The sequence below is a fragment of the Varanus komodoensis genome, unplaced genomic scaffold, assembly GCF_004798865.1.
Source record: "Varanus komodoensis strain SLA01 unplaced genomic scaffold, ASM479886v1 scaffold44_3, whole genome shotgun sequence".
Classification (NCBI taxonomy): Eukaryota; Metazoa; Chordata; class Lepidosauria; order Squamata; family Varanidae; genus Varanus; species Varanus komodoensis.
Genome location: NW_025336010.1, coordinates 5,085,489 through 5,113,149, shown reverse-complemented (window position 1 = coordinate 5,113,149; position 27,661 = coordinate 5,085,489). Strand labels below are relative to the sequence as shown.

Here is a 27,661-nt window from a genome sequence, read left to right as displayed (position 1 = left end):
AAAAGGCTATACATTACTTTAAAGTTATCTGCCTTCTCAAACAACCAACACCATCAGGTTTGTACAACACAGGAAACTACAAGCATGAGGCTGCTTGCATATTTAAAATCACAGCTGGTATGCTCCACTAAACCCAACAGAGAAATTAACCCTTGATGACTTACCATTAAAAGTGAATAACTTCTTAAAAGGCGCAACTGCTTACTCACATGCCATTAAGAATAACAAAAAAGGCCATCTTAAATCAAACAAGTTCTAAAATGTACTTAGATCTATAAGGTATCCAGACATAAATTACAAAGTAATATTTAAGTCATAACTTTCTGTTTAGTTTTATTTTTGTTATTTTATTTGAGCACCACAAATAATTTATATAATTTACATTAACTCCCATTTGGAGGCACTCTGGGCACCATTCTGCCATTGTAATTCCCCCCATTATTTCTGTCCGATTTTTTAATAAAAAAATTCTCTACTGCTGCTGAGCTATCATGCTGGACCTCTTGAGATAACAGCAGCTTCAGAAACACTACTGAGCAAGTGTGAACTCCCACATGTGCTCAGAACACTCTTAACACTCCAGTGCATCAGCGTAGAACTGCTATTACCTTTAGGGAGCCAGTGTGGTGTAGTGGTTAATAGAACGGAACTGGGACTAAGACGATCTGGGTTCTAGTCCCCGCTCAGCCATGGAGCCAACTGGGTGACTTTGGGCCAGTCACAGATCCTCAGCCCAACCTACCTCACAGGGTTGTTGTTGTGGGGATAAGATGGAGGAGGAGATGTAAGCTGCCTTGAGCCCTTTGTAGGAAAAAGGCAGGATATAAATCGAAATAAATAAAAAAATAAAATAGGTGGCCAATCAGGAGTAGCTCCTCCCTTCCACAAGGGAGGGGGTCATCTAAGCAAGCTGGAGGGGCCCAGTATTCAGAGCAGATGCAGCCAGTCTGCCTACCTGTCTTTCTTTATGGAGGTCAGAAAACAAGGAGCAGCAGGGCCAGTTACTGCTCCATCTCTGAATGAGTATGTGTGTATGTGTACATGACCTGTGGTGTGTGTGTATAGTATGTGTTTTGAATGTGCGCACCAGTTCCAAACGTTACTTTCCTGTGCACCTCTGTATGTATAGTTTGGAGGGGAATTACAATAGTACAATGATAGTTAAAGGGAAAGAAAGATTGGGTCTTCGGTCCTTCAGTCTTTGGAGTTAGAATCCTGGCAGGTGTCTGCTTCGTCAACAGCAGTGCCCAGGCTGACAATGAACGTGTTCACCATCTACATCATTTGTTGGGGAGATACCACTTCCCCAGCTGACTGTGTCTGCTCAATTACTTCTTTCACATGTTTACAAAATGCTGCAATTATCAAGCAGTGTAATACCTCTGAACTGGCCAGGACAATTACAAGCAATATAATCTTTTCTTCATGCCTGGCCAACAAATCAGAGTCTGGGGCCTGCTATAATTCAGGACTGGGGATCACATATCCCAACCTTGCTCTTGTACTGGCCATATATGGGACCCATAACAGCCTTACATTTTTGACCAGCAGAGCCTTTAGGTTCTGGATTACAACCAGACCATGAATCACAACATGCCTTAGTAGCTCTTGGTAAGAGCAGGTTGCTTACCTGTAACTGATGTTCTTCGAGTGGTCATCTGTGCAGTCACACATATGGGTTCTGCGTCTGCACAGTGCCTTTGGCTAGAAGATTAACAGCTAACAGTTTTGGCGGGAAACTCCACTCCCCCTCCCCCCAGTATAAGGAGCAGAGTATCCGCCATTTTCCAGTCTTTGAAAGACCAGACGTTCGCTCCCTTAATAAAGTTATTGTCAGTATGGAAAAAACTAAAACTTCAGTGGTACAACCAATAGCTAGAGAGATCCTAGCATCGAAGAGAAGAAAGTCGGACCACCCATGACACCAAGTGGGGTCGGTGGGTGGGTTGTGTGACTGCATAGATGGCCACTCGAAGAACATCAGTTACAGGTAAGCAACCTGCTCTTCTTCGTCGTGGCCTCTGTGCATCACACATATGGGTAGAATAACAAGCTTACCCGAACTGGAGGAGGGAGGTGTCATCAACGAAGAATAGAAGAAAGAACAGCCCTGCCAAAAGAGCAATCTTGTCTGGCACAAACATCTAGTCTATAGTATCTGGCAAAGGTACACGGGGTAGCCCAAGTGGCAGCTCTGCAGACGTCTTCCATCGGGACTCCCGATGCAAAGGCTGAGGAAGCAGCAACAGCTCCGATAGAGTGACCTCTTGGAGTAGATGGTAAGTCCAATTTAGCCAACTGGTAAGACAGAGCAATCGTATTTACCATCCATTTCGAAAGTCGTTGGGAAGTAACCGGATAGCCCCGGTGGTGCTCTGAGTGTTTAACAAAAAGTCTGTTAGAGTGTCAAACAGACTCAGTCCTGGACCTATAAAAAGCTAGGCAACAACGAACATCCAGCATATGCAGGGACCTCTCTATCGGATTCGAAGGAGCCGGAAAGAATGCCGGTACAATGGTCTCTTGATGCATGTGGAACGAAGTAGAGATCTTAGGAAGAAAGGACGGGTCTAGCCATAGAACTACCTTTTTCCTTATGAAAATTCAGAAAAGGAGGGTCTACCCTAAGGGCACAAAGTTCAGAAGATCTACGGGCTGAAGTAACTGCCACGAGGAAAGCAGTCTTCCAGGAGACAAGGCGTAGATCAGTTGTTGCCATGGGCTCGAAAGGGGGTCATGTCAGTGCCTGTAAAACTACTGAAAGACTCCAAGTGGGCATCAGCGGCTTGATTGTTGGATGGAGGTTACCAAGTCGTCTCAAAAATCTTTTAATCAAAGGTTGAGAAAAAATAGAGAAACCTTGTACAGCTCCACGGTAATAAAAAATTGCTGCTGTATATACTTTTATGGAAGAAGGTTTAAGTCCAGACTAGTGCAATTTGAAAAGGAATTGAAGAATCTGTTGTACCGACACCAATGATGCTGGAAACAAGTGAGATTCGGCAAAACTAGAGAATCTACGCCATTTCGCTGCATACAACTTTCTAGTGGATGGCCTTAATGCAGAGTCGAGAATATACTGCAGATCTGGATGTAAGGTTTGTGAGGCAGAGGTAGTAGAGACTGCAGGTGGCGCCGACACCTGTGCAGCACGTACAGTTATCAGATTCGCCAGGCAATTAGTTTGAGCGACAACAGGTCTGGGTGTCGGATTGTGCCTTCCTTCTAGGTAATGAGATAAGGAAGAAAAGGGAGTTGAAGAAAATCCTCCCGAGAGATACGAAGGAGAGTTGAGAACCATGGCTGGGTTAACAGTAGCCCTGTGGCCCCTTCATGAATAATCTTCGCCAAACACTCTCATGATGAGGGGAATCAGTGGGAAAGCGTAAAAGGTCATGTCGTTCCAGGGAATCATGAAAGTGTCCCCGGACAACCCGTCCTATCCCCGCTCTGGAGCAATAGTTCACGCACACCCTGTTCTGTCGGGTGGCAAACAAGTCTATGTCTGGTGGACCCCAGAGGTGAAACAGTCTGTTGCGAATCTGACGGTCCACTTCCCATTCGTGTGACCGTGACATATGTCTGCTCGAGAGATCTGCTTCTACATTGTCCTTGCCCACAAGATGTACTGCTAAAAGAGTGATACCTCTCGGTATGCACCAGTCCCAAATTTGCATCAATAGGCGGGCTAGTTTTGGGGACCGAGTTCCCCCTTGTTTGTTCAAATAAAAGACCGTAGCTATATTGTCCGAAGTTACCTGGACAACCTGGTGAAGAAGTACATCCTCGAATGACTGCAGGGCTTTGAAAACAGCAAGAAGTTCCAGGAAGTTGATGTGGTTCCTGGAATCCCGGTGACTCCAAACCCCTTGGGTGCGGAGGTCGGAGCAAATGACTCCCCATCCCAGAAGAGACGCGTCGGTACCGAGAGTCACTGTAGGGTACCAAGGTCAAAATGGGATGCCAACATTTAAATTGGCTGGTTCTGTCCGCCATAATAGGGACTGTAGAACGTAGGATGGGAGCCGAATCCATTTGGTAGGTCGATCTCTCTGTGGTTGGAACATCCCGTTGAAGAATAACTGAAGAGGACATAGTCAGAGTTTGGCATGCGGAACCACGGCAATGGATGCTGCCATGCGTCCCAACAGGCTTTGAATAGATCGGGCAGGAACAGTCCCTTCTCGTCGAATCCGAGATGCGCCGAGCGATAGCATGTTGTCCATCTTGAGGAAGAAAGACTCTTGTCACCGTAGAATCCAGCCAGGTTCCGATAAAGTTGATCGTCTGTGTAGGGAGAAGAGAAGACTTCTGTTGGTTAATGCATAGTCCAAGGTCTTGTAACAGAGCACAAGTAGCATCAACAGCAGAAGAAAATCCTTCTTTAGTCTTGGAAACCAACAACCAATCATCAAGATACAGGTATATCCGAATTCCACGTAGTCGAAGGTGTGCGCAGACAGGGGCCATACACTTCGTAAAAACTCTTGGTGCAGTGGCTAATCCAAATGGTAACACCTTGAATTCATAGATTTCAGAAGCTACTGCAAAACGAAGGAAGCACCTATGACGTGGATGTATTGAAATATGAAAATAGGCATCCTTCAAATCCAGCGACGCGGACCAATCCCCTCTCCCCAGCAACGGAAGGATATTTTGGAGCGTGGTCATCCACAACTTCTTTGGTGTTATGAATCTATTGAGACCTCTCAAGTCCAATGTCGGTCGGAGACCCCCATCTCGTTTCGGGACCGTAAAATATCTGGAATAGAATCCGTGGAGTCCTTCCGATAAAGATAAGCAACGAACAGCTCCTTTAGCAAGGAGTTGGCGAATTTCGTCCAACAGTACCAACGAGGTCGGTGTAAACCGGATAGGATTCAGTGATGGAACAACGTCGAATTCAATTCTATATCCGTGCTGGATGATGGATAACACCCACCCGTCAGATGTAATGGACTCCCAAGTGGGGAGCCGACTTTTCAGCGGGTCTCCAAATGAGAGGGGGGAGGGTGAAATTGGGAGGAGAGGAAAGGCTCGCTCGCCCCATCAGCGCTGATGCCTATCCCTGTCAAAGCGGTGGCAGCCTTGCTGGAAGTGCTGGGATGGTTGCTGTCTGCGGCATTGTTGGCGTTGGTGTGGTTGTTGTTGCCGAGGTTGGTATTGTTGGCGGTATTGCGGACGGGACCATGACCACTTACAGCGAGGCTGGGATTGCAGTTCCATATGACGGACCATCATTCTGGATTCGTGGATCTTTTTAAATTTGCTATCCGTCTTCACATTGAAGAGACCGGATCCATCGAACAGCATCTCCTCAATTCTCTGCTTCATTTCTTCTGGGAAGTTGCAAATACGCAACCAGGCGTGTCTGTGGAGAGAAATGGCACCAACAAGTGACCTTGAATCAGTATCTACATGGTGCCTGGCTGTAGAAAGTTGTTGCACAGCCACTTGCATAGCTTCCTTAACAAAGGTTTTTGCCAGCTCGCCCTGGTTGCCTGGGAAGGTGGCAATGATACTATCTAGGCGCTGCATCAGGAAATATTGATAGCGCACCAAGGTCACTTCGTAATTTGAAATCTGTAATCCGAGGCCAGAAGCCGTGTATACCCGGCGCGTGAGGGAGTCAACTTTTCTTCCCTCCTTATCGCGAGGCGAGGTGTGTCCACGTGCTTACCGGCCCTGAGAAGATTCCACAACAACCGAGTTCGGCTTGGGGTGGCGGAGGAGGAACAGAATGTCCCCCTCCCGAACCTGGTACATGGACTCATATTTACGTGAAGTCGGTTATGGATGGGCCGGGAGGTCCCATGGTTGAGTCATCGCCTGCCGTAGAGTTGTTCTAAACGGTAAGGCGATGGAGGTGGATTGTTCGCCCCTGACCACATCATAAAAATGGTCAGTGCTTGGTTCCAGTTGTTGGTGGGCTTCAATGTTGAGCGACTTCACCAGCCTGGCCATTAGCTCGGTGAAGGAGATGTACGGTTCCTCGGGTGACCTCAGGCCTTGCAAAGTAACCGCTGCATCTAGCGAAGTCGAGTCAACCTCAGATTTGTCTGATTCCAACAAGTAAGGAGGTGGGGCACTGGAAGAGGAATCTCCGGGTGACCCCGATCTGCCGCTCTCTCTAGATGGGGCCCTCGGGGTGTCTCTGGGTGTAGAATGAAAACGATCCTGAGGAGCTGGCGGCGAGGATCGTCCTCTGGAAACCAGATAATAGCCCACAGATTGGTACTATTCCCGTCTCGGAGTGGAGGAGTATCGGGATTGGTACCAGTCATCAGTTCTGGCATCCGAAGAACGGCTCCTATGGCTTCTCGGAGAGATGGCGATGTCGTATCCAGAGGGACGGGCGGCATTGGTGTTGGAGACCGAGCTCTCAGTGGAGAATCTTTTATTTCACCATCAGAGATCAAACCACGCCGTGGGTCCTTAAGTAGTTCGGCTGCTGGTCGGCGTGGTGAGCCTGGTGGAGTGACCCTCATAGCCGCCTGGATGGTCGGGACCAAGGGGGTCGGTTCCGTGACCAGAGTCGGAATCGAGGAGGTCGCTGAACCCGAGTGCCGATGCTTTGTATACTCGGGATTCCTCGGTTTCTTAACCTGCCAGCCTTATCTTTTTTGGCCTTCTTATGCACAGGATGCTTTTCTGGGTCACTGTGCTTCCTTTTCTCCTTTTGTTTCCTTGGTAGGGAAACAGGCTGATTGGCCATACTAGAAGCACCTTCTTCAGAAGGGCGTGAGGGCAGAGCAATGGAGGAAGAGGCCGAGCACTGCGGCAGATCGGCCGAAGTTGGACGGCCTTCAGGTGGAGCCACAATTGTGGGAGGCTTAGCCACCAGCCGGTCCAACTGGAGGAGAACCTGGTCCCACAAGAGTTTGCGGAGGCGGTTCTCCCGATTCTTCCTCGCCTGTTTGGAGAAGACCAAGCAGTGGCAGCATTTATCTGTCCTGTGTCCTTCCCCCAGGCAAAGGAGGCACAGGTCATGTGGATCCACAGTGGGCATTTTAGAGCCACACTTCCTGCATTTGCGGAACGCCACCCATTGCGGAACGCCACCCATCGTAGAAAAAGAAAAGAAGGAGATAGTAAAGCGGAAGAATAATATTTTTGGCTTTTTTTTTTTTTTTAGGAACAAGAGAGAAAAGTGAGAAAACAAGAACTAAGTGAAATACTAACAGTAACACGAACAAGGGAATACTAACTTGGTAAGAAAAACGGAAGTTTTGCAACAAGCGAGAGAGGCAAGTAACGATCTAAGCAAGAGCGAAGCAGCGCGAGGCACAACGAATGGCGGTCACAAAGACTAGAAAATGGCGGATACTCCACTCCTTATATAATACTAGGGGGGAGGGGGAGCGGAGTTTCCCGCCAAAACCATTGGCTGTTAATCTTCCGGCCAAAGGCACTGCGCAGGCACAGAACCCATATGTGTGATGCACAGAGGCCACGACAAAGAACCACAGATTCATTATCAGAAATATGAGGATGGTTATTAATGTAAACACTTCTTTAAGAATTAGACAAATCTGTGGAAGACAGATAAACAGATACTAACTATGAAAGTCATATGGAACCTCAATGTTTAGCAGCCATGTATCTTTGAAGATAAATGTAATCTATCAAATTATGACCCAGTGACAAGCTTCCCAATTTGGCCAATGTTGGATGGAGACAGAAGCCCAGATAGACTCTGTCAGATCCAGCAAGCAATTCTTACCTTCTTAAATGGCAACTGCATCTATGGATTCAAAGGTTACATTACTTTTTCTCAAAAGTACTGAACAACTTTGCTGTTAGCCTTGTTATTTTTAACATACCATGTAGATTGCTTAGAAATCAACTCCTCTATTGATTCCAAAAATGTTCTTCTGTACAAAGATGATGGTTTTTAAGTGACTCATCCAGGAAATAAAACACTAATTTTTTTCTACAACCCTTTTTCAGTCATAAAATATACATTTCTCAATTTCTATAATGGTAAAGATAAACACTTACCGACAGGATAATTCACCATCCATAGCATCATGTTCTTCAGTACTGGTATAAGTTAATCTACCTCCTACAACTGTTCCAACAAAATATACAAGCCACGCCAAGCGTCCTGGCACAGGGGCGGGGGCAGGGAGAAGGAAAAAGAAAAAGAAAAATATAGAATTTACATTACAATTCTAAACATTAAAAATTTCCAGCATGTTCTGTGCTGATCAAGTATGGAAATGTCGGAGAACTCAAATCATTGACTGAGGATATTTGGTGATTCTTTCAATTAACAAAATTACTGTATAACAGAGCTTTGTTTTCCACATCCATACCAAGGCTATCATGTTTTGCACCTTTTGCTGTGAAGAAAGAAATGGGAATGGAACTTGGAAGATTATCAAAGCTACTGTGCTGACTTTGAAATTTACTTATAAAAATGCTGATAATAGCTAATGTTTTTCACTGCTCTTCTAAAATGCTATAAATTGAGGATAAATATCTATATTCACCAAGTTTCTGAGATTTACCTTAACATGTGCATCAACTGAGATTGCAACTCTAGTATTAAGACTGACATTTTAAACATAGTCTTGCATATTTAATCCCGGGGACTATTAAGTCTTTTGTCTTTTCATGACAATGTTTTAATTAATTCAGAAGACTTTAAAAGAAACTCTCCCAACTGAGTTGGAAAATCTTTTGCTTTTCCAGAATTACTCCACAGAGATGGCAGGACCATAACATTACAGACCTTAATGTAGCTTCTGGACTGCCAAAAGGTGCTCTGATGAATGACCATTATCCGGAGAGCAACAAAAGGAAAACATCTCCCCTGGCCATGGCTGGATGTCTCAGATGCTTTTGATATTACGGACTATGCTATTCTCTTGAGCCATTTTGAACATATGGCAAGTGTAAGGGATTCCATTCATTCTGGAATGGTTCGATTCTCTATGTTCTATAGGACACAGACAGCAATTGCCTCATGGAAACTGTTGTGTGGGCTATTCTTCTTTTCAAGTGAATATCTCAGGGCTATTCTTCTTGACTAAAGATCCAGGAGCTACCAATGCCAACCTAATGAAATGCCTACAAGTACTACTCAAGTGCAGTAACATGAAGAAACTGAGGTTGGATTCAAACAAGAAAGAGACGATATTGCTAAGGAATGCCCATAGTCTACAGAAAATTGGTCTGGCTGTGATAGAAAGAGCTAATGTAACTGCATCTGATCAGATAAAGATAACAGGATTTTTCCTGGATCCATAAAGGTCTTAGAACAGCAGCCCCTAGTGCATTAGTTCAGACAGAATACCATCCAAACCTGGGATAGATTGCTGTTATAGCCGATAGAAACTAGTTCGAAGTTGACTAGTTTCTGAAGCTAACTTGTTCTCATTAATCACAGTTGTTTGTTTGATCAACACATTAAAATTCAATTATCCTAAACTTCCAATCCCTTCCTTGCAGTCTTATTGTATGAATTCTCCCAAAGGGCTGGCACAGCTATACCAATACATGCTTCTATAGGTTCAAGGCCTGATTACTGCAATGCACTATCATATGAACCTGAAAGCATGGATTAAGTGCAGGCTATGTATGACACGTGTTCACCAGGTTTGCACAACATGAATAAGTTGCATATCCAAAATGGCAGCTGCACACAACCGGATATACTGTAGCCACACCATGGGCAGACTACTGTGTGGTAAAAACAACAACTCTGTAATCAACTATTAATTTTTAAAAAGAAAATCAATATTGAACAATTACAAACAATTTCACTTCTTTAAGGTAACCACCACCACATCTGAATGTATGAATATTGGTAAGGCTGAAATTTAAAAAGCCATAACATGGATTGATAACCTCTTCAAAATTCAAGATTAAATTCAGAAGTACTTTTGTCAGCACATAGGGTATTTTGCTAATGATCTTAAGTTGGTCCCTATCCACAAAAAATAGAATTCATTCTCCATCACAATTCTCTGCTTATTTCCTTTATTTAAAGCATTTAGTATTGCTGCTTTTCCAGCTGCTTAAGGAGAATATTTTTTCTTTACTAAAATAATTATTGCTGTAATAATCTGTAATTATGTTTTATAACAGCAATAATCCCAAAGAAATCAGTCACTACCATAGATCACAAGTAATCGTTAACTACTGTTAATGACCCATTTCTTGGGGATTATTGTTTTAGTAAACCATGACTGCATCATAATCGATACAGAGAGCAAGACAATATAATAAAATGAGGTCTTAATATTATATTACATTATTTTGTAACATTAAAAGCCATTAAACATCGAAATTAAAGTGTGTATAACTAGGGGAGGTAACATTTATTGTTCTGTGCTAACAGAAATGTTTAGTCCACAGAAAAGAAAGTGAGTATTATACAAATGGTTGTACAAAAAGCAAGCATTACCAATGTTTATTGCAAGAAAAACATTATTCAAAACCACTGAACTACAGAAGTTTTCTGAGAATAGCTAACTGCTTTGATCTCATACCTTCGGCTATTAAATATCTGAAACTTAATTTTCAAAAAGAATGGAACTCTAAAATAATATAGCTTCAGTCTTAACCATAATCATCTCTATAATGTTTTATTAACATTAAAAGTACTTTTCAGATGATATCATAATATTCCTCTCAACACCCCAGTTAGCGGACTACTGCAGATAGAAATGGTATAGTGGTCCGAGGCTGAGACAGCGACTTATGTAAGGCTACCTAATAAAGACAGGCACGCAGGTGCATGTAGTTGCACAGTGATCAAAGTCACACAATAAACTGAAGGTTATGGGAGGGCTGTTTAACCTTCCAATAATTCTCAGCAGCTGGATTTGCACAACACAGTGACTGCCAAGCAGGGGTTGCACATACAAAATCTCACTCAGCAGGTACCATGGGTCATCAACGGTGAAACCCTGATGAGATTTTCTGATATAACACACTTTGTTTCTTTAGTTCTAGTTTGGAGAGTTTAAGGCCCTCTATCTTCAATGCCTACACTAGGTATTTACATTTCTATGTATTCTAGCATTCTTCATTAAAGCACAGCCAGCTTGTTGATGAATATGTGCATTTCATAACAGGACAGTAATTTAGCCATCACGGGCATCTTTGTCTTTTGACCTTCACTGTTCGCTTGGATTGTGCCACTGATACATCATGCCAAATACGTTGAGAGATGGGGCCATAGTTTAGTTATAGCACATTGCCATTTCTAGGTAATAGGTTTCAGATAAGACATGCTAGGAAACCAAAGGTCTCCCTGAGGCCAATAATTCCATTGGGCAAACCATGATCATGCAAACAGTGGCATATCTAGGCACCATTTGCCTAATCCCCTTCCCCACAGCAGCCCACGGGTTAGTTGAGGGTTGCTTTCTCCTCCAGAAAGCCATGCCCACCTCCCGCGAAGCCTGGAAGGCACAGCAAGCTGCACTCAGGCAGATGATTAGGCAAATAGCACTCAGCATGTGAAACAGCTCTATGTCTGGCCTAAGGACCAATGGCCTGGGTCAATGTAAGGCAGCTTCATATATTCATCAGGAAGTTGATGTTTACTAAGTAAGTTAATATTTACTAACCTTCTTGGATGGAGGTTGCCAGGGGATTTCTACTAGATGACTGCAACAGTTTCTGATAGTTTTGCGCATTTTGGTCAAACAGCTGTACAAGAAGAGTACAAGTCTTTTCATATTCACATCTGCTAACTGTGCACAGTTGCTCCAGCTGCTGAAATACTGTGGCTGTATCATCCAAGGGATCATCCAAGCCATCTCTGGAATACATATTTTAAAATATCATTCTATGCAATGTACATTGTGTAAGCTTTGTTCCTACAGTGGGTAGGTTCACATAATATAACAACCCATTGTGGATAACCATGCTGGGTTGCCATGTTGTCTGAGCCCAAACTTTCTGCAGGTTGATTTATTTTTCAGTAACAAACCACCATGATGACCCATAGCTTATTCTAGGTGTTTTTGATCCATTATAGGTTGTCATGTTGTCTGACCCATTATAGGTTGTCATGATCCAATTCCACTGCAGACTGTGGGTGTTAGCTAGCCAGTACAGCAAACCCTGCCACACTTCAAAATCTCAGCTTTGCCACCACCAATGAGAGATCCTCCAGCAATGCCTAAGCAGCACTCTAGAGCAACTGCCATTAGTTTGCTACCCTTAAATAATGGAATTATTGTTTTCTGCATTTTTTTTCTTTTTTTGAACCTTCAAAATAGGACAATTGGGGTAATGGTGTTTTCAGCCCCTGAAAATTGCCTAGCTAGGCTTTTCTTTTCTTTTTTGCTTTTTTTTTGCAGGAGGCAGTTTTTCACAGATGCACAAGTACATACTTATGACTATCCGATATGTGTACTCTTGTCTTGTCAATGGCCTTCTAGTGGCCATCGTTTCACTATCAAAGGAAATAAATTGCAATGGAAACTGACAAGACAAGACCATATAGAAACTATTTGCACATAGCTGCCAGGGACTTACAAGGGACTACACATATCAAATACATTTGTAGACCTATAAATGTCAAATAAAAATACACATCTGTGCAATTTTGTGGTGCCAAACAAAGAATGACTACACGTTTGAAGCCCTGATTTGTTTTTTAAAAGCAGCAAATGAAAAGGATTATCAATCAGAGTAGGAAAGAGAAGTCAATGTGGGTTCTGCCATGAAGGACACTGGAATACTGGCTGAGGACCAAGGAGGAAGGAGTGGGAGAACAACCCATGGGGTGCTTCTGTCTTGCTTTTTATTTATTTCATTTATATACCACCTCATAGCTGAAGCTCTCTGAATGGTTTACAACAATTGAGTGGCTTAGCCTGTCACGCAAATGTACCCAGCAAGAATTTAAGTATTTTGATTTAGATTTCCAAGTTATTACTTAAGCATGTAGCATAAAAAATTATCTGGAAAGATCTTTTAAAAAGAAAGGAAAGTGATGGCACTAAACAACTCTGAGCAGTGGCTTCACATTCGTTATCTTAGAAATACAGCATTGGAAAAAGCCACATCTTACGTAGATTGGAGTCAACTGCTTTCAGTAGCATTTTTCTCACTCAGAGTATATTGAAAATGAACTGAAAGCTGCTATCCTAATACAAGATAACTACACAACAGCATACTATCTAGTCTGAAACAATGCAGTACTATTCATCGCGAATACCACTCCACATTACCTCATAACCATGGAGACAGATTCCAATCTAGAAGTAATATATGCCTTTGTGATCTCAGGTGCATATGTATCTAAGAGATGGGGTTCTGATGATTTCACAAAAGGCACTGAGGCAACCATTCTCTGCCAAAGAGTTAGCAAATAATGAACGCTGTTTGGTGCAAATTCCCAATGCTACAAAGATACAAAGTAAGATTTTCATTAGAGTATGTCTTAGTCCAATGTGACCAATTACAAACATTGCAATCTACATTACCACTATTATTTATTATTTTGTTTGTGCTTCACTTAGAACCAAAGCCCCATGATGGTATGTAAAACTGAAAAAGATGTGAAGCGCAAAACTACTGCAGCACTCACTTGTAATAAATCCATCATCTAAGTAATGCACCAAAAAGCTCCAGCACTGTCAAAAGATCACAGAACACTTCTACAACTGCCTTACCTGTAAGCTGGTAATCGTGAAGCTGGCTATCAATCGAATGACTTCTGGGTAATCTTTCACAACTACTAATTCCCCCAATTGATAATTAGTCTTCAGTCGAGCCAAAAATCGACAAAATTCATGGTAGTTACCAGGGTCAGATAAACCCTAAATTACAGAAAAAACATGAATAATTTTCATGATTAGAGTCACTGTCTAATGGCACACATATATGAAGACATACCTCTAAAACAGCATATTATTTTGCATAGAGTGGCTGCCCCAGGATGTTATGCATCCCCTGAAGAGGATCTTGAAGGATTCAGAAGCTGTGATACAAGTCCGAATAGGGAATTACAGATTGCATATATAACATATTTTTAAAAATCAAATGCTATTTTAAAATACAAACAAATTCAATAGACAAAGCTGGGACACAGAGGCCATACAGTTGGTGATCAGAAAATGCACAATCACAGTGTAGTGCTGGCTGCCTCTTTGAGTTGCATGAATAATAAAGTGTATATGTGTCAAGGATGGTCAACTTGAAATCCTCCAGATGTGTTGGCTAAAAACTCACAGCAGCTCTAATCAGTATAGCCAATGGTGGAAGTTGAAGGGAGTTATAGACCAAAACATCTTGAGGACCACTAGTTCCCCAACACTGATGTATATGCATATGCCAATCAATATTAAAGCTTAACAAGAATGGTGGAAGTCTTTAATGATACCAAAGCTTTATTATTCCCTAAACTACCAGAACTTAGTATGCTTTAACTTACTTATTTGATTTATATCCCACCTTTCTCAGTTAAAGAACTCAAAGCAGCTTACTTCATTCTCCTTCTGCTCTCAAACTTATCCCCACAACTACAACCCTGTGTGGTAGGCTGGCTAAGAGACTGTGACTGGTGCAAAGTTACCCAGTTGGCTCCATAACCAATTCTCCATTAAAAAGAACTTTAATTCTCCTCAGGGTAGAATTATTTAAATCAAAATGACTTAAGATTTTACATTCAGATTGAAATCAGCAGTACTTAAATAATTTTAAATGAAATTTCCCATTGAAATCTTTTCTCTTAAACAAAGGTGCAAATTCTGACCATTAAGCCATGTTAATTTACAACAAATTCCATGTTTTTTCATTATTACTATTGCACTTCATTTATACCCCCACCTTTCTCCATCTTGTAAGCCCAGGACAGCTTAAACAGCTCCATTTTATCCTCACAACAACTTGCGAGATAGGTTGGGCCAAGAACTGTAACTGGCCCAAAATCACCCAAGGAGCTCCATGGCCAAATAGAAAACAGAATCCTGATCTTCTGGATCCTGTGTCCAACACTCTAACCACTACAACACGCTGACTCTCTATACTGTTTCAATCTTACAAGGAGGTTTTGCATGTCTTGCTATATTTTTTTGCATGCTTCTTTTTTATCAACAGAAGTAATGTTTTCAAAATAGAAAAACGTTTGACCAGCAACCATGCCAGTTCAAGGTTAACAGCACAATATTATACATGTCTCCTCCTCATAAATGTTCCACTGAGTTCAATAGGGTTTACCCCCAGGTAAGGGAGGAACTGCAGTAAGTTTACTCCAAATAAATGAATATAAAATTAGTATGAAAATGCCAGAAGATGACAGTGGACAATTTTGCCTTCTCTTTTCCTTTCCAGTGTTGCTCTTTTCCACTTTATTATGTTTTGGCTCAGCCTTACCCACAGAAAAAATAAAATAGCAAACAAAAATGAATGCCCATGACTTTCATAGGAGAGTCTGATAGTTACCAGGAAAAATAATCCAACATATTTTTTTTAATCCACCTTTTGGGTGTCTTCAAAGGACTAATTTTTACTTAGCCTGCTCTACTGTCTTACTGTCTGAATTAATCCCTCTGCCATGGCTGGCCCAACTCCACCACCACATAAACAATGCTATCTATCCTGTATCTTTAGCCAGAGAAACTGAAAGCTCAGAATTTCCAAGAGGCAAAAACTGAATGTGAAGCTGGACAGAGCCATTTCCGTGAGATGAACAACTGAAATTAATGCCTGTAAGATTGGTAGATAAGTTCAGACTGTAAGCATGCTGTTTAGCTGGTTTATGTTCAGATTTAATTGCAACTGTTATTTTTTTAAGTGAGAGATTAATTATGTTATGCAGGATGTTATAAAAATTACACTGACTTCAAAAAATATTTCATAAAATATTGTATTTTTAAATCGTAACTGTTTCCTTTATAGCCCCTTAGGGGGAAAATGAATTAAAAGACAGTGATGTAACCAACTCAGCTACCCAATGTTAATTTCTATCAAGTACTGAGTGGCTGGAGAGGGTGTGTGAGGGGCTACAGGTTTCTTTGTAGTAATTCTCTTAGAACCCTAATGCAGGTACATTGCCTTAGGAGTACAACATGATCTCAGCAATAGTGCGGCAAAGGAAAGAAGAGTTGTTTGACTCCTTTCTGATCCAAAGCTATTTGAAGATCAAGGGCTACTTTCCCCCACGCCGCACATCCCAACATGTGCAAGACTGTGTGGATGTATTGCCAATACACACATTCTTAACAGGGCCAAGCAGAGCAACAGAAAATAAGTGGTGCACATACTCACCTGGCTCTATAATTCTATAATTCAATTTACCCTCACCTGGCTCTCTCACATAGAGAACTTCATTCATTATAAATAACTGTGTTTGGCTTTTTCAAACCCAAAGAGCATATTTGGAAGCACGCATGCACAAAAAATTATACTGCTTTTAAAAATATTAAAAGATTATTTATCCTTCTAGAAATTATGACGACCAATGAAACAAGCTCAGTGGCTAGCCAGCACACCAGTCTTGCACTGACCCCAATTTTCCCACACGTTCCTCATGGTCATTTTCTCCCAAACTCTGGCAACACCATAGCAGCTACTCACTGGCTGGAGGGAATGGGAAAAATAAGCCTCATCCTCTCACCCTGAGTTGTATGAAGAGCTATATATGATGCCCCATAAAGATTGGTATGCGGTCTCTCTGCATATACAGAGTACATCAACATAACATTACACCCAACTCTTCAACCCCAAACATCACCACAAATGCCAGTTTGGCAGCCCTCTCCATGCAAACTCTACCTGTGGACTACCACCCGCTGGTCCCAAAAATTAACAATAAAGTAAAAATCATAGAAACCAGAACTGATGAGAAGATGGAGAAATGTATACCTGAGGGTTTTCAAGTATTCTTTTTACTCCTTTGATCAGATTACCTAGGTACTTGGCACGTTCTGGGTTGCTGAATAAGGATCGCCTTGTAGAAGCAAACTGAACTAAACAGGAAAGTGCCTACAAAGGAAACAAGGATTTCAAAGGATTACATTTTTAAATGATATAAATACTTCATTTTGAACTAAAGGATCTACAACCATACAACAATCTACAACCACAGGCTCCTTGCTATTATGCCAGGCAAATTTATGTTAGCTTAGGAAGTCCCCCCCACCCCCACCCCCACCCCCCTCAAGTTGAAACAACAGTTAGTTTAGCCCTACATACATTGTGTATAAAATGCTGAAGTTATCCAGGACAAAAATATTAAACAAGATGAATCTGAATATTCCTACACATGTAATGCCTAATGAAGTTGGAGAAAACCACAATGGATTACAATGAACTCAGATTTCTAGGAATCCAACCAGTGGATTCCACATAGGATTACTATTTTTTTTAAGTCTCATATATTTCACAAAGTTGCAGAATGTTTTTTCCCATGGGTATAGAAATTGTTTAAATCTGAACTTGTGGAAATGCACACTTGTGCAAAAAGAATGAAATTCTACTACATTCCAACAAACCTCACCATTCTGTGAATGAACTGACAATGAAATGCAGGATAACAGACAATCTGCAAAACTAAGATAGAATGAATTTAAGAAAAATACCTACATAGCAGATACAATCCACACACAGTTAGGCAGAGCTTGGCTCCACAGAAAATCAGACTTCTGGTGTGATCCCATCACAATCTGCCAAGGCCAGCACCCTACTATGAGCCAGCCTTCTTAGCTGACTGGAAGTATCATTAAAGGGAAGCCAGCTATTATTTGATGAACTATTTTTTAATGTTTGATGGTCAAGGAGGAGGAGAGCTACTTGTGGGATTTTCTGCCTCAGGCACTAAGCAACCTTACTGGCCTTGAGTACTCTGTGCACTGACTTGCGGGCTGTGGGGAACAGAGCTCCATGTATTGCTTTGACCCAAAACAAAATGTCTGGGCCAAGACTGATTTCCTGATTTGCAGGCATAATGATATGCTGTGATTATACAGTTAATCTGAAGAGATACTACAACAACCCAGTAACCTATACCAGGCTGTTATAATGTGGTTGTTGAGCTATCACAGTTATGGCAATGTGAAAACAAAACTGGGCAGAAAATGAGGCATGGCAGAGAAAGAATGGAGCATTATTATAATTATCACTTTCGCTATCATTATCTTTATCTCTATATCGCTCAATAGCCAAAGCTCTCTAAGCAGTTTACAACAGATAAATACAATATAAAATACAGGTAACAATAAAATCATCATAAAAACAACCATATAAAATTGAAAAGTGAAATTTTAAAACAAATGTAAAAAGCTACAATAGCTTGTACAAATTAAATATAAAACCTGTTTAAGCAGCTAACCTAATTCCAATATAATATTCATTTTCTTAAGATCCTATCTAAGATTCCATATTGAGGAACTAATCATTATGCTGCTGCTACCTTAAAGGCAACACAAATGAACTCAAAATGAAACATTTAAACTTGATAGCCTTGAGCAGTAACTCACTGCACATATATATGTATGTACACACATCCCTACATATTTCCATTCATGTTTGAACACATGATTCCCCACTAGCCAAGTTGCCAATTATGACTTGGGAAAAAGACTATAAATACACTTTAACAGGGCAAGGCAATTTGCATAACAAGATCTGCTGCAGCATTGGGCATTGTAAACATACAGGTGCACACAAGAGGAAAGAAATAAGTGATGAGGGAATTTTAGTGAAATGGCAATCCACAAATCCATTTTGCACAAGCACTCAGCATTCAATGAAAGAACCCCAGAAAGAAGATTCCTGAGAAGTAGCTTCCTTAGGCCTTTCAACATAGCTCTCTCAACACTACAGTTACAACACGGAAACCAAGAACAAAAATACCCCAAATATGTAAGCAAGGCCAATCATAAGGGAAGAGTGACAGCTTCACCACACCCATCCTGGTATTGCTTCTGTGAGTTCTTCTCATCTGTAGGCAAGACATGGGGTGAGGGGCAAGCACTATGTGAAGAAGGAGCGTACAATTCAGTGAGAGTACAGTAAGGGAATAAACAGAAATGACCAGGATTTTTACACCAGATATGGTGCTTCTGAATATCTGGTAATGCCATTTGGATTGGTGGGAACCCCCCCACCCCCCGCATCTTCATGTGTTCCACATTTTTCTATGACTTATCTCCACAATATACTTATTTACTCTAATGACAACCAGAAAGCCTGTAGGTGGGTTGGAATGCATAGTTGAAATGCAAAGATTAATGAGTTCTGAAATTAGCCAAGCAGCTGGGGAGAACCAGACACCCACTAGTTTGGAGGTAGGGAGGCAATGTAGAACAGGGAGGGTCAGAGGAACAAGTGTGTGAATTTATCAGCCCAGTGTCTCATTATCAAGTCAAACAACCAGGTCAATTAATGTCCAACATTCCTGCCACCTGGCTCACAACCACTGCAAGCCTCCTTGGAGGTAAAGCCGGCTTAGTTTGGAGGGGAAGTGAAGAAGGGAATTCAGTTTAGAATCAAATTCTGGCATGGGCAAGAACTAACTCTACAAATTAGAAGTATTAGATTGATGGATGCTTCTAGTTAATACCTTTGTAATAAATTGCAAAACCAACCCCAACTGACCAGCCTAAGTGAAGGGTTGGAGTTAGAAGCCTTTCACCTTGATCTGCTAGAAAGGGAAAAGGGGAAAGATGCAGCTTCAGGCTATTAGGCAGTATAAAAATGAAATAAATAAAATGAATGTGCTCACAATAACCAGCACTAAAGCCTCAATGATTTCAACTTCAAGTATGTGTATTCAGCCTTTCCAAACCTGATGCCCTCCTAGTGTTTTGGATTAAAACTCCCATCAGCCTCAGCCAGCATGACTAATGGTCAAGGATTATGGCTGCTGCAACACAAAATAACTGGACAGTATAGAAGCAGAAATGGAAGCTGGAAGGATAGGGGCAAGGGGCATGTCTTAGTATGGTACATTTAACAAATGTATACTGCTATGGAGACAGCTTTTCAGAGAGCCCTTCCTTCCTTTGCCTATTGAAGATTACTGAAAACATACTTACTAGCTGAGACAGCATTGATGGAAGAGAATGATAGAGATCAAAAAAGAGGTCCAAGGTCTCTGGTTCCAGGAAGACTGAGAAGGAAAGATGAGAAGAATGAGGCAAATTCCTGTATCAGAGTGCAATAGAGAAAGTAACTTTACTGTATCACCCCTCTATTTAAAATGTAACAGTTTAGTGTTTAGTCAGCATGAGGAAGAAAACACATCGCAATACAGAAATAAACCACAGCCCAGACCTAATATTACAACAAACAAGTAGACCCCATAATGAGTGGCACTTACTATTACTACACAACCCAACATCATCTTTTCGGGCTGGTGCCTCCCTCAAGAGCTCAACTAAATTTCTAATAGTGCTGTGCCATGAGTAGAGGGCCGGCATGTTCCCCAGCCCTCCCCGCTTAGGGTTTACTGATGCGACTGTTCACTGCTGTGTCCATCCTCATTCCACTCATGGCACTCATTCCAGTGCTGTGCATTTTTTCTTTAGCCACCTCTTGTTTCTGGGAGTGTGATAAAACCCAGCTGGATATACTGCCATCAAGGCCACATCACAATGCCATGAAAGCAGTCAGATACAGCTGTGTAGTAGTCAGATTCAGCTGTGCAGTGATGTCACAACCCCAGGCTGCACACAACCTCAAGTGGATTCAAAGGAGGAGGCTGTGCTGCAAAACACTTCCAGCCGTCTATAAACACCCCACACTCAAAAACACCAGCAACAGTAGTGGTATGTAATGTTCATATAGCATCCCTTTGCCCCTACTTAATTTCTGCAGTAAATTCTACTCCTGCTGCCACTTCAGTGCTGTCTCTTTTCATTCAGTTTCTCCCCTTCTTATGACTGTGTCAAGCACAAGAGAGGCCATAGGCAATAAACCAAATCATGGACTTTTTCAGTGTTCTTTTCTAAGACCTCTTTTGGGTTTAACAGTAGCAATAAAAATCAATAGTTAACACTGTTATTTTCTTTCACAGTCTTAATAGTTCCTATTACATCAAATCCATGCAATAGGCCATTTTGCTACATTAATATTACATATGCTTATGTGTCTGCAGAAAGTTACACAATATTCAGTTTTTATCCTAAAATAGTGAACCCTGAAAATGTATATAGAACTGGTAACAAAAGTTCTACTTAGCGATGAGCAAACAAGTTCATTTTTATCTAGTTCCCTTGAAAAGTTCATTTTATTAACTAGATGCACTTTTCATGCACTAACATGTTCCCAATTACTCAAAAAAAAAGTAGTTCTCCAAAACATTAACAACTGCCACACAGAAAAACACTTTAAATGTATTCAATATGATTAATATACAATATACTATAACTAGGCATGGGTGAAGCTGGGGAGAGAAATTCCACAGGTGAAGCCAAATTTGTGGGCCAGACTTGTAAAGAGTTCTATGCGTCCATCCAGACTCTGTCCAAAGTCAGGCTCCAGAAGGCCCTGTACCAAAAAAGTCCCTGCAGAGGCCTGTAGGCATACTTAACATGGCAATGAACCATATGGACTTAAGTGCCCCAGCAATTCATGGCAGTGACTGCCTGGAGAGAACCCTCTTGCTTGTTAACAACCACCAATGTCTCAAATGTGGGCATGAAACTACGTTTCAAGCATGGCAGATATCAGGTGGGCAGGTTTTGCCTCTCAAAATCTAAGCTCTTTGCATGGACTGCAGACCTTAGATCTGCAATAGGCAACACACTGGCCCTGCCGAAGCCCCCACTCCCTTCCCCCAAATTTTGGAAAAAACACTGGGGAAAATGGGTTCTGTAGCAATTATGAAAAAGGACAAATTTAGCTTGGATACAAATAAAATCAGATCCTTTTGATGCTCCAAGCTACTATTGATGGCATTTATTTACTGACAAGAGGTGATACTAAGGCCCTTTAGAAGGGGGCTCAACAACAAAAATGGCCCCAAGACCTGCTACCATTGCCCACTCCTGTTCTAGTTTAAACTTCAATACAAAGACAAAAGATCTTCCTATAACCAAACGTTTCAACTGTGTCATTCCTAGTTTATCTATTGGCAGGACAGCCATCTTTTGCTGTCTGTTTCTCTATTTGGAAAAGTTCCCCTGCTACTATGATATTTCACTGATAAAAGCAGTTCAAGGTACAAAGTGAGAAACAATGATCCAAGGATATCTCTTAGAAAGATCATCTTTTACTAATACATGTATGGAGTAAAAAAGACATTTCAGTGTTCACTGTTGCCTCAAAATGTGCAAGATGGACATTTTCAGCTTCCTCAGGAAAAAATACCCTCAAAAGAGTAATCATAAAAAGAATATTTTGATAAACAGTAGGAGGTGGTGGTGAAGAACAAAGAAAATATTCAAGGGAGGGATGGGGAAAACTGAAGCAAAAGGAGCAACTCGTGTATTACGGCATGTTACATTCTTAACTATATGGATTACCAAACAAATCATGACTATTCAGGGGCTAGTATTGCAAGAGGAACAAAATTAGTATAACACAACATTATTTCATGTGGTATCACATTGCAGGTTCACATATGACAAATAAAAATCACAGTCCCTCTCTTTAAAAATAATGCTTGAATGGATCACACTTAAAAACTCCATAATTTAAATCAGGCTTGGTCTGTCCCTGTTCTGGTAACTTAAAAGTTTGGAAAAGCGACTGGTTACAAGTTGTGAAAGGTGGGATGTTTCACTCTATCAGTTAATTCATCTACCAATTTATATAATTAAATCTGTACAACGAAATAGTCATAAGCCATATATCTGCATATTATATTATCTCAAGGAGTGCCTGCACCCATATGTGCCTACCTGGCCTTTGAGATCTACACAGGGAGCCCTCCTGTGTGAGCCATCCATTGAGGAGGTGAGAGGGATGGCTGCTAGGAGGAGGGCCTTTTCTGCAGCTGTTTCCCATATCTGGAATGCTCTCCCCAAGGAGATTTGCCTGGTACCTTCCTTATATTATTTTTGGCTCCAGGCAAAGCCCTTCCTTTTTTCAAAAAATATTTTAATAATTAATGCCATTTGACCTTTGTTTTATATTTTTGCCTGCATTTTATTGATTTAGTATTTTTAATATGTTGTAGTTGGTTTTTATTGTGTTTTATCTTGATTGTGAGCTGTCCAGAGGTGCTGTGGCACAATTGGGCAGCATACAAATGTTTTACATCAATAACATAAATAAATAAATAAATAAATAAATAAATAAATAAATAAATAATGCATTTACATACCTTTACAGACACAGAATATGGCTACTGAATTAAAAATGCACATTATCACAGATGCCACACAGAACATTTTTAATGAATACGTATGATTCTCTTACTTGATCGCCAGTTTGTTGGAATCTGCACTGTGCATAGATCATCTGCAGATTCATCTGCTGAACTGCCAATGAAGTCATAGTTAAGACAATTGAGAACAAGTTTCAAAAGGTGCAGTGCTAGATTTTGTTGTTGTTGGTCCTGAAGATCCAATGGCTTTGCCAACATCTAAATCCAAGTAAATAAAGAAAAATGTGTGTCAGTAAAATGTGTGTCTGAATATGAATAGGCTTGCATTAAGGAGGCCAGTAAGAATGCACAGTCATTCATGAATGGAGAGTAGAGGAAGGAATTGGTTAATTTTTTATTTTTGAATAGATGCCTTTTAGGCATAAAAAAATAAAAAATAAAAAAATTAATTTACAACTGAATAAATGCATGGATATCTGGACTACCTTGGCATAGTTTACCAATAAATATCCCTTAGAATAGTGGTATGTTTTTCTATACATAAAATATATAAAGGTACGTTATAAGTATGCATGTATTCATTGTAATAGAGTCATAAAAACATGTAAGAAAACTAAAACTACCTTATTTCTGTGTTGTTTTGATTTTTTGAAACTGGCAATAAAAATCAATTAAAATATTCTGAACAAGTAGCAAATGAATGTGTAAAGCAAGAACATATCCCAATACTAAACAGTAAAATGTCCTCCTCTGCTCTATATTCATCAATTATTCTCATCAGTCCTCACTGACATAAACTTATTCATGTGTTTAATATGTGGCAAAATCATTGGCTATAAGAACTTTCACTGACAAATGTGTTTATCAGGCCATTTAAGTGTCTTGTGTGTTACAATGGCTGCATTCATATACAATAATATGCCCAAAATCCCAGCATAGGTATGAGTTGTGTACTTTGCATGTAGACTGTCCACTCTTCCCCTCATTTGAGCAGGCCAGCAAAAGAGGCAGGGACAGCTTAAAAAAGATTCCCCATCCTGGCAACCTCCTGATGTGTCACACTACCACCTCTAGGATGGACCATGCTGACTGGGAATGATGGCAGTCCAGCTGGAGGGCATCAGGATACAGTAGGCTATGTTAAGGTTATGTCCAAACCCATGACAGTGTACTCAGAGAAGACAGGATTTATAAAACAAAATAAACCTGTCTATGAACCCTGGTTTCCTCAGGTGCAGTAAAGCATAATCCTCACTCAGACATCACACTGATCTAACCCTTCCTTGTTTCTTTACATGTTCACAAAAAGCATAAGTGGACAGGCTGTGTAAACGAGCAAGCTATTTATTCACATTGTAGTTTTGTAAGTTAGGAATCCCAGTTTAGCATTATTTGAAAACACAGCCAATATCTAGCATACATGAGCATTCAGGCAACAATTCTATTTTAGCTGGACTCATCAAGACAAATAGGGATTCATAATTAAATCCCTAGTCTGACTCTATTTGTTCATTCAGTTCTATCTTACAAAGCATTGTTGTCACTCAAACCTGAACAATATTCCATCTAGTTGCATGCTAATCTTTTTCTAACATTTACTTCTGTCTGTAGTAAACTATTAAAAAACCGTGTTCTGCACAAGTGGAAAATTCATACCTGTATAATATGGCTAGCACTGAGGCTTACCTCTTTCAGCAGAGAACATGCCAGCATCAAAATGTCTTTTAAAGTGGTATCACGAAATGAGGTAGCTATTTTACGATGCTTTGATGAAGGTCTAGAATAATCAACCTTTAAAAAAAAGCACTTAAGATTACATGTGTCTTCATCTGGGCTTGTTAAAGCACACTTCTTGCAAGTAAACAAGTAGACCCGATTTAGTATGCTTGAATCCAGTTTTGTTTCTAGCATTATTTCTCTATACTCCATATAATGCAATACCAATAATAAACAAGTGAATACTACTTTATGCCTGTGATTCTGTATTTCAAATTACTCTGGGGAAAATGCCCTAGGATAAATAGCACAAGAAAACAGAGTTCAATTGCAGGAAATTATTCAGAAAAGCCAGTCCTCCAGACAGGCAGAATCTTTATACTATAATCCTGAACAAACGCACAGTCTGCAGAACATCTCACATCTATTACCACAACCCTCAACTTTGGAAGGGTCTGTCATTATGCAGGGCAGATCCTTCATTAGAGTTTAGTGCAGCATGTCCATTTTGTAAGGCTACCTTAACAGCTTAATCCTAAAATCACAGATATAGAAGCAAGTCCTACTGATTCAACAGAACATGTTTTGAAGTTAATGTGCACAGGATCTCAGCTTAATCTCAAAACAAAGTTTGGCGCAAAGGCACAGAAAATACTAAGGACAATCAGAGCACACGTGGGCTGCAAAAGCAAGCAGAAGTACTCAAGAATTTCAGAGTATTTTTACAAGTAAAATTCAAATCACTGTTTGACTTTCTCATCTCCCTACAGTGACATCATATGGACCTATATTATGCAAATTTATTTAGTAACAATTTCACACCTTATTTTATATATTTTAAATATCATATATTAGTGGTCAGAACATTATACCACAAAGAGGATAGCCCACATGCTAGCTTTCTCTATGGAAAAGACAACTATCATTTAAGAATATATATGCACTGCACTACTTTTCCAAGTGACCATCACCCAAATTAAAAATGGCCATGCTAAACACTCTATTAACCATGTTGAAAGTAAAAACACCCATGAAAGGAATAGGATGACACCCTTATTGCTATCTGTGAAAACACTTTGGATTATAATTTGAAGGGAAAAACAAAATGATGTGTGCTAAGAGAAACAAACCCCCCTTTCAATCCACTACAACATGTCTCTAAGCTTACACATTATAGGTAAAAGTTAAGCTTTGATAGCATCTGGAAGTAAAAATGTTTGCGGTCCTTGGTGAGATGGATTCTTTAAGCATTAACTGATGGATGTGAGACCACTTCTGCCTCTTCCCCCATACTCCCACTTTTCTGTATCCAGACAGTACTTTCATGGAGAAGCACTGAATTCTGAAACACTCCTATACCCATAGCCAGAGAAGTCTGATTACTTGATTTTGTTGATGATATAAACTGCCTCTAAAATTTATCCTAACAGCTTACACAGTCTCTTTAATAGCTTCCACTCTAGTCAATGTTGAATGGATGGGAAAAGGACTGACCAAATTATTTAAAAGCAAGTGATAGGAAACTCTCAATAAAAAGAGCAGGCTAGACTTCATGGTCCTAAATCAGATTACAAATTAAATCAGATTAGTTTTAGCAACTGAGAGATTAGACTATCCGCTTTGCTCAGGTAGGCAGAGCTACAATCTTTTTCTGAGCTTCAATCCACAGACAACCTTCTCCAACTGAGTGCTGTCCAAGTGTTAGACTACAGCTCCTATCACCCACAGGCAATATGCTCCATGGATATGATGGTGATGATGGGCTTCCAGTCCATCTGGAGGACACCGGGTTGGAAATTCTGTTTCCTTCTGCTTTCAAAGCATTTATACACAGAGTCCAATGCCACTCCTCAGTGTCTAGCCTTCAAGACAGTCCTGACAATTCTCCGAAAGCATTACAAAATAATATTGAGAGGAAAAAAGTTACTTACGAAGTTCATTTCCAGAGTTAGTTCGGAAAGAATTGTCACTCCTATTATACAGTGGTCCACAGTACCCTGTAATACACAGAAACAGAAGCATTCATGTTTCGATGATGAATGTGTAGCTAACTTTGAGGGGTGAAACACAACTTCACAAGGGATTAGTCTGCCAGTTTCCACTACAGAAGTACAAAAAGAAAACATGAATTTCTTTGAGATTCCTCACATCTTTATCCTTCTAAATACCACACGCCAATTCTGGCACCAAAAACCAAGAACACAAAATAAAGTTGATGCTAACAAGATGATGTTAGATGATGCTAACTATACAAATACACTTAAGGCGTAATCCTACACACATTCAAGCTAAAAAGTCTCACAACATGGATGACTGAGGAATGTTAGCATTCACAGGGCTTTTTTCTGTCTAAACATGGTCAGGAGTGTGCTCTTATTGATTTCAACTGGATTTTTATTTGATTTATTTCATGGCAATCCATATCCATCTGCTTAGATCTGATGTTTAGCACAGAGCAACATCTCTATATTAAATGTTAAATTCAGCCCAGAAATGTGGCTTCATTTTCCTTCCCACAGGAAAATAATTCAGTACAAGAAGTCTCTTAAGCAGCAATATTTTGAGTCTGAATCTCTATTATTAATGAATTAACTACTGCAGATTCACACTTCAAACATTTTAATAATGCATGCAAAATCAAATTGCATTAATTAAAATAACTGCAAAAAGGCCACAGTATTCTTTGCATGTTTGTTTTTA

At 40.5% G+C, this 27,661-nt stretch overlaps 1 protein-coding gene across 7 annotated transcripts in view; it reads right to left on the bottom strand.

Annotated features, from left to right (window-relative positions):
- Positions 1–27,661, bottom strand: part of LOC123030367 (ran-binding protein 17-like) — a 163,422-nt gene that overhangs the window by 102,335 nt on the left and 33,426 nt on the right. For all 7 annotated transcript variants that reach the window (XM_044444228.1, XM_044444231.1, XM_044444229.1 and 4 more), the window contains 9 exons: positions 26,893–26,958; positions 24,932–25,036; positions 23,338–23,503; positions 20,010–20,083; positions 16,837–16,956; positions 13,644–13,790; positions 13,200–13,372; positions 11,586–11,779; positions 8,002–8,107 (listed from right to left, as the gene is read on the bottom strand). In XM_044444228.1, the coding sequence (XP_044300163.1) occupies positions 8,002–8,107; positions 11,586–11,779; positions 13,200–13,372; positions 13,644–13,790; positions 16,837–16,956; positions 20,010–20,083; positions 23,338–23,503; positions 24,932–25,036; positions 26,893–26,958 (1,151 nt within the window). The remainder of the gene's footprint in view (positions 1–8,001; positions 8,108–11,585; positions 11,780–13,199; positions 13,373–13,643; positions 13,791–16,836; positions 16,957–20,009; positions 20,084–23,337; positions 23,504–24,931; positions 25,037–26,892; positions 26,959–27,661) is intronic.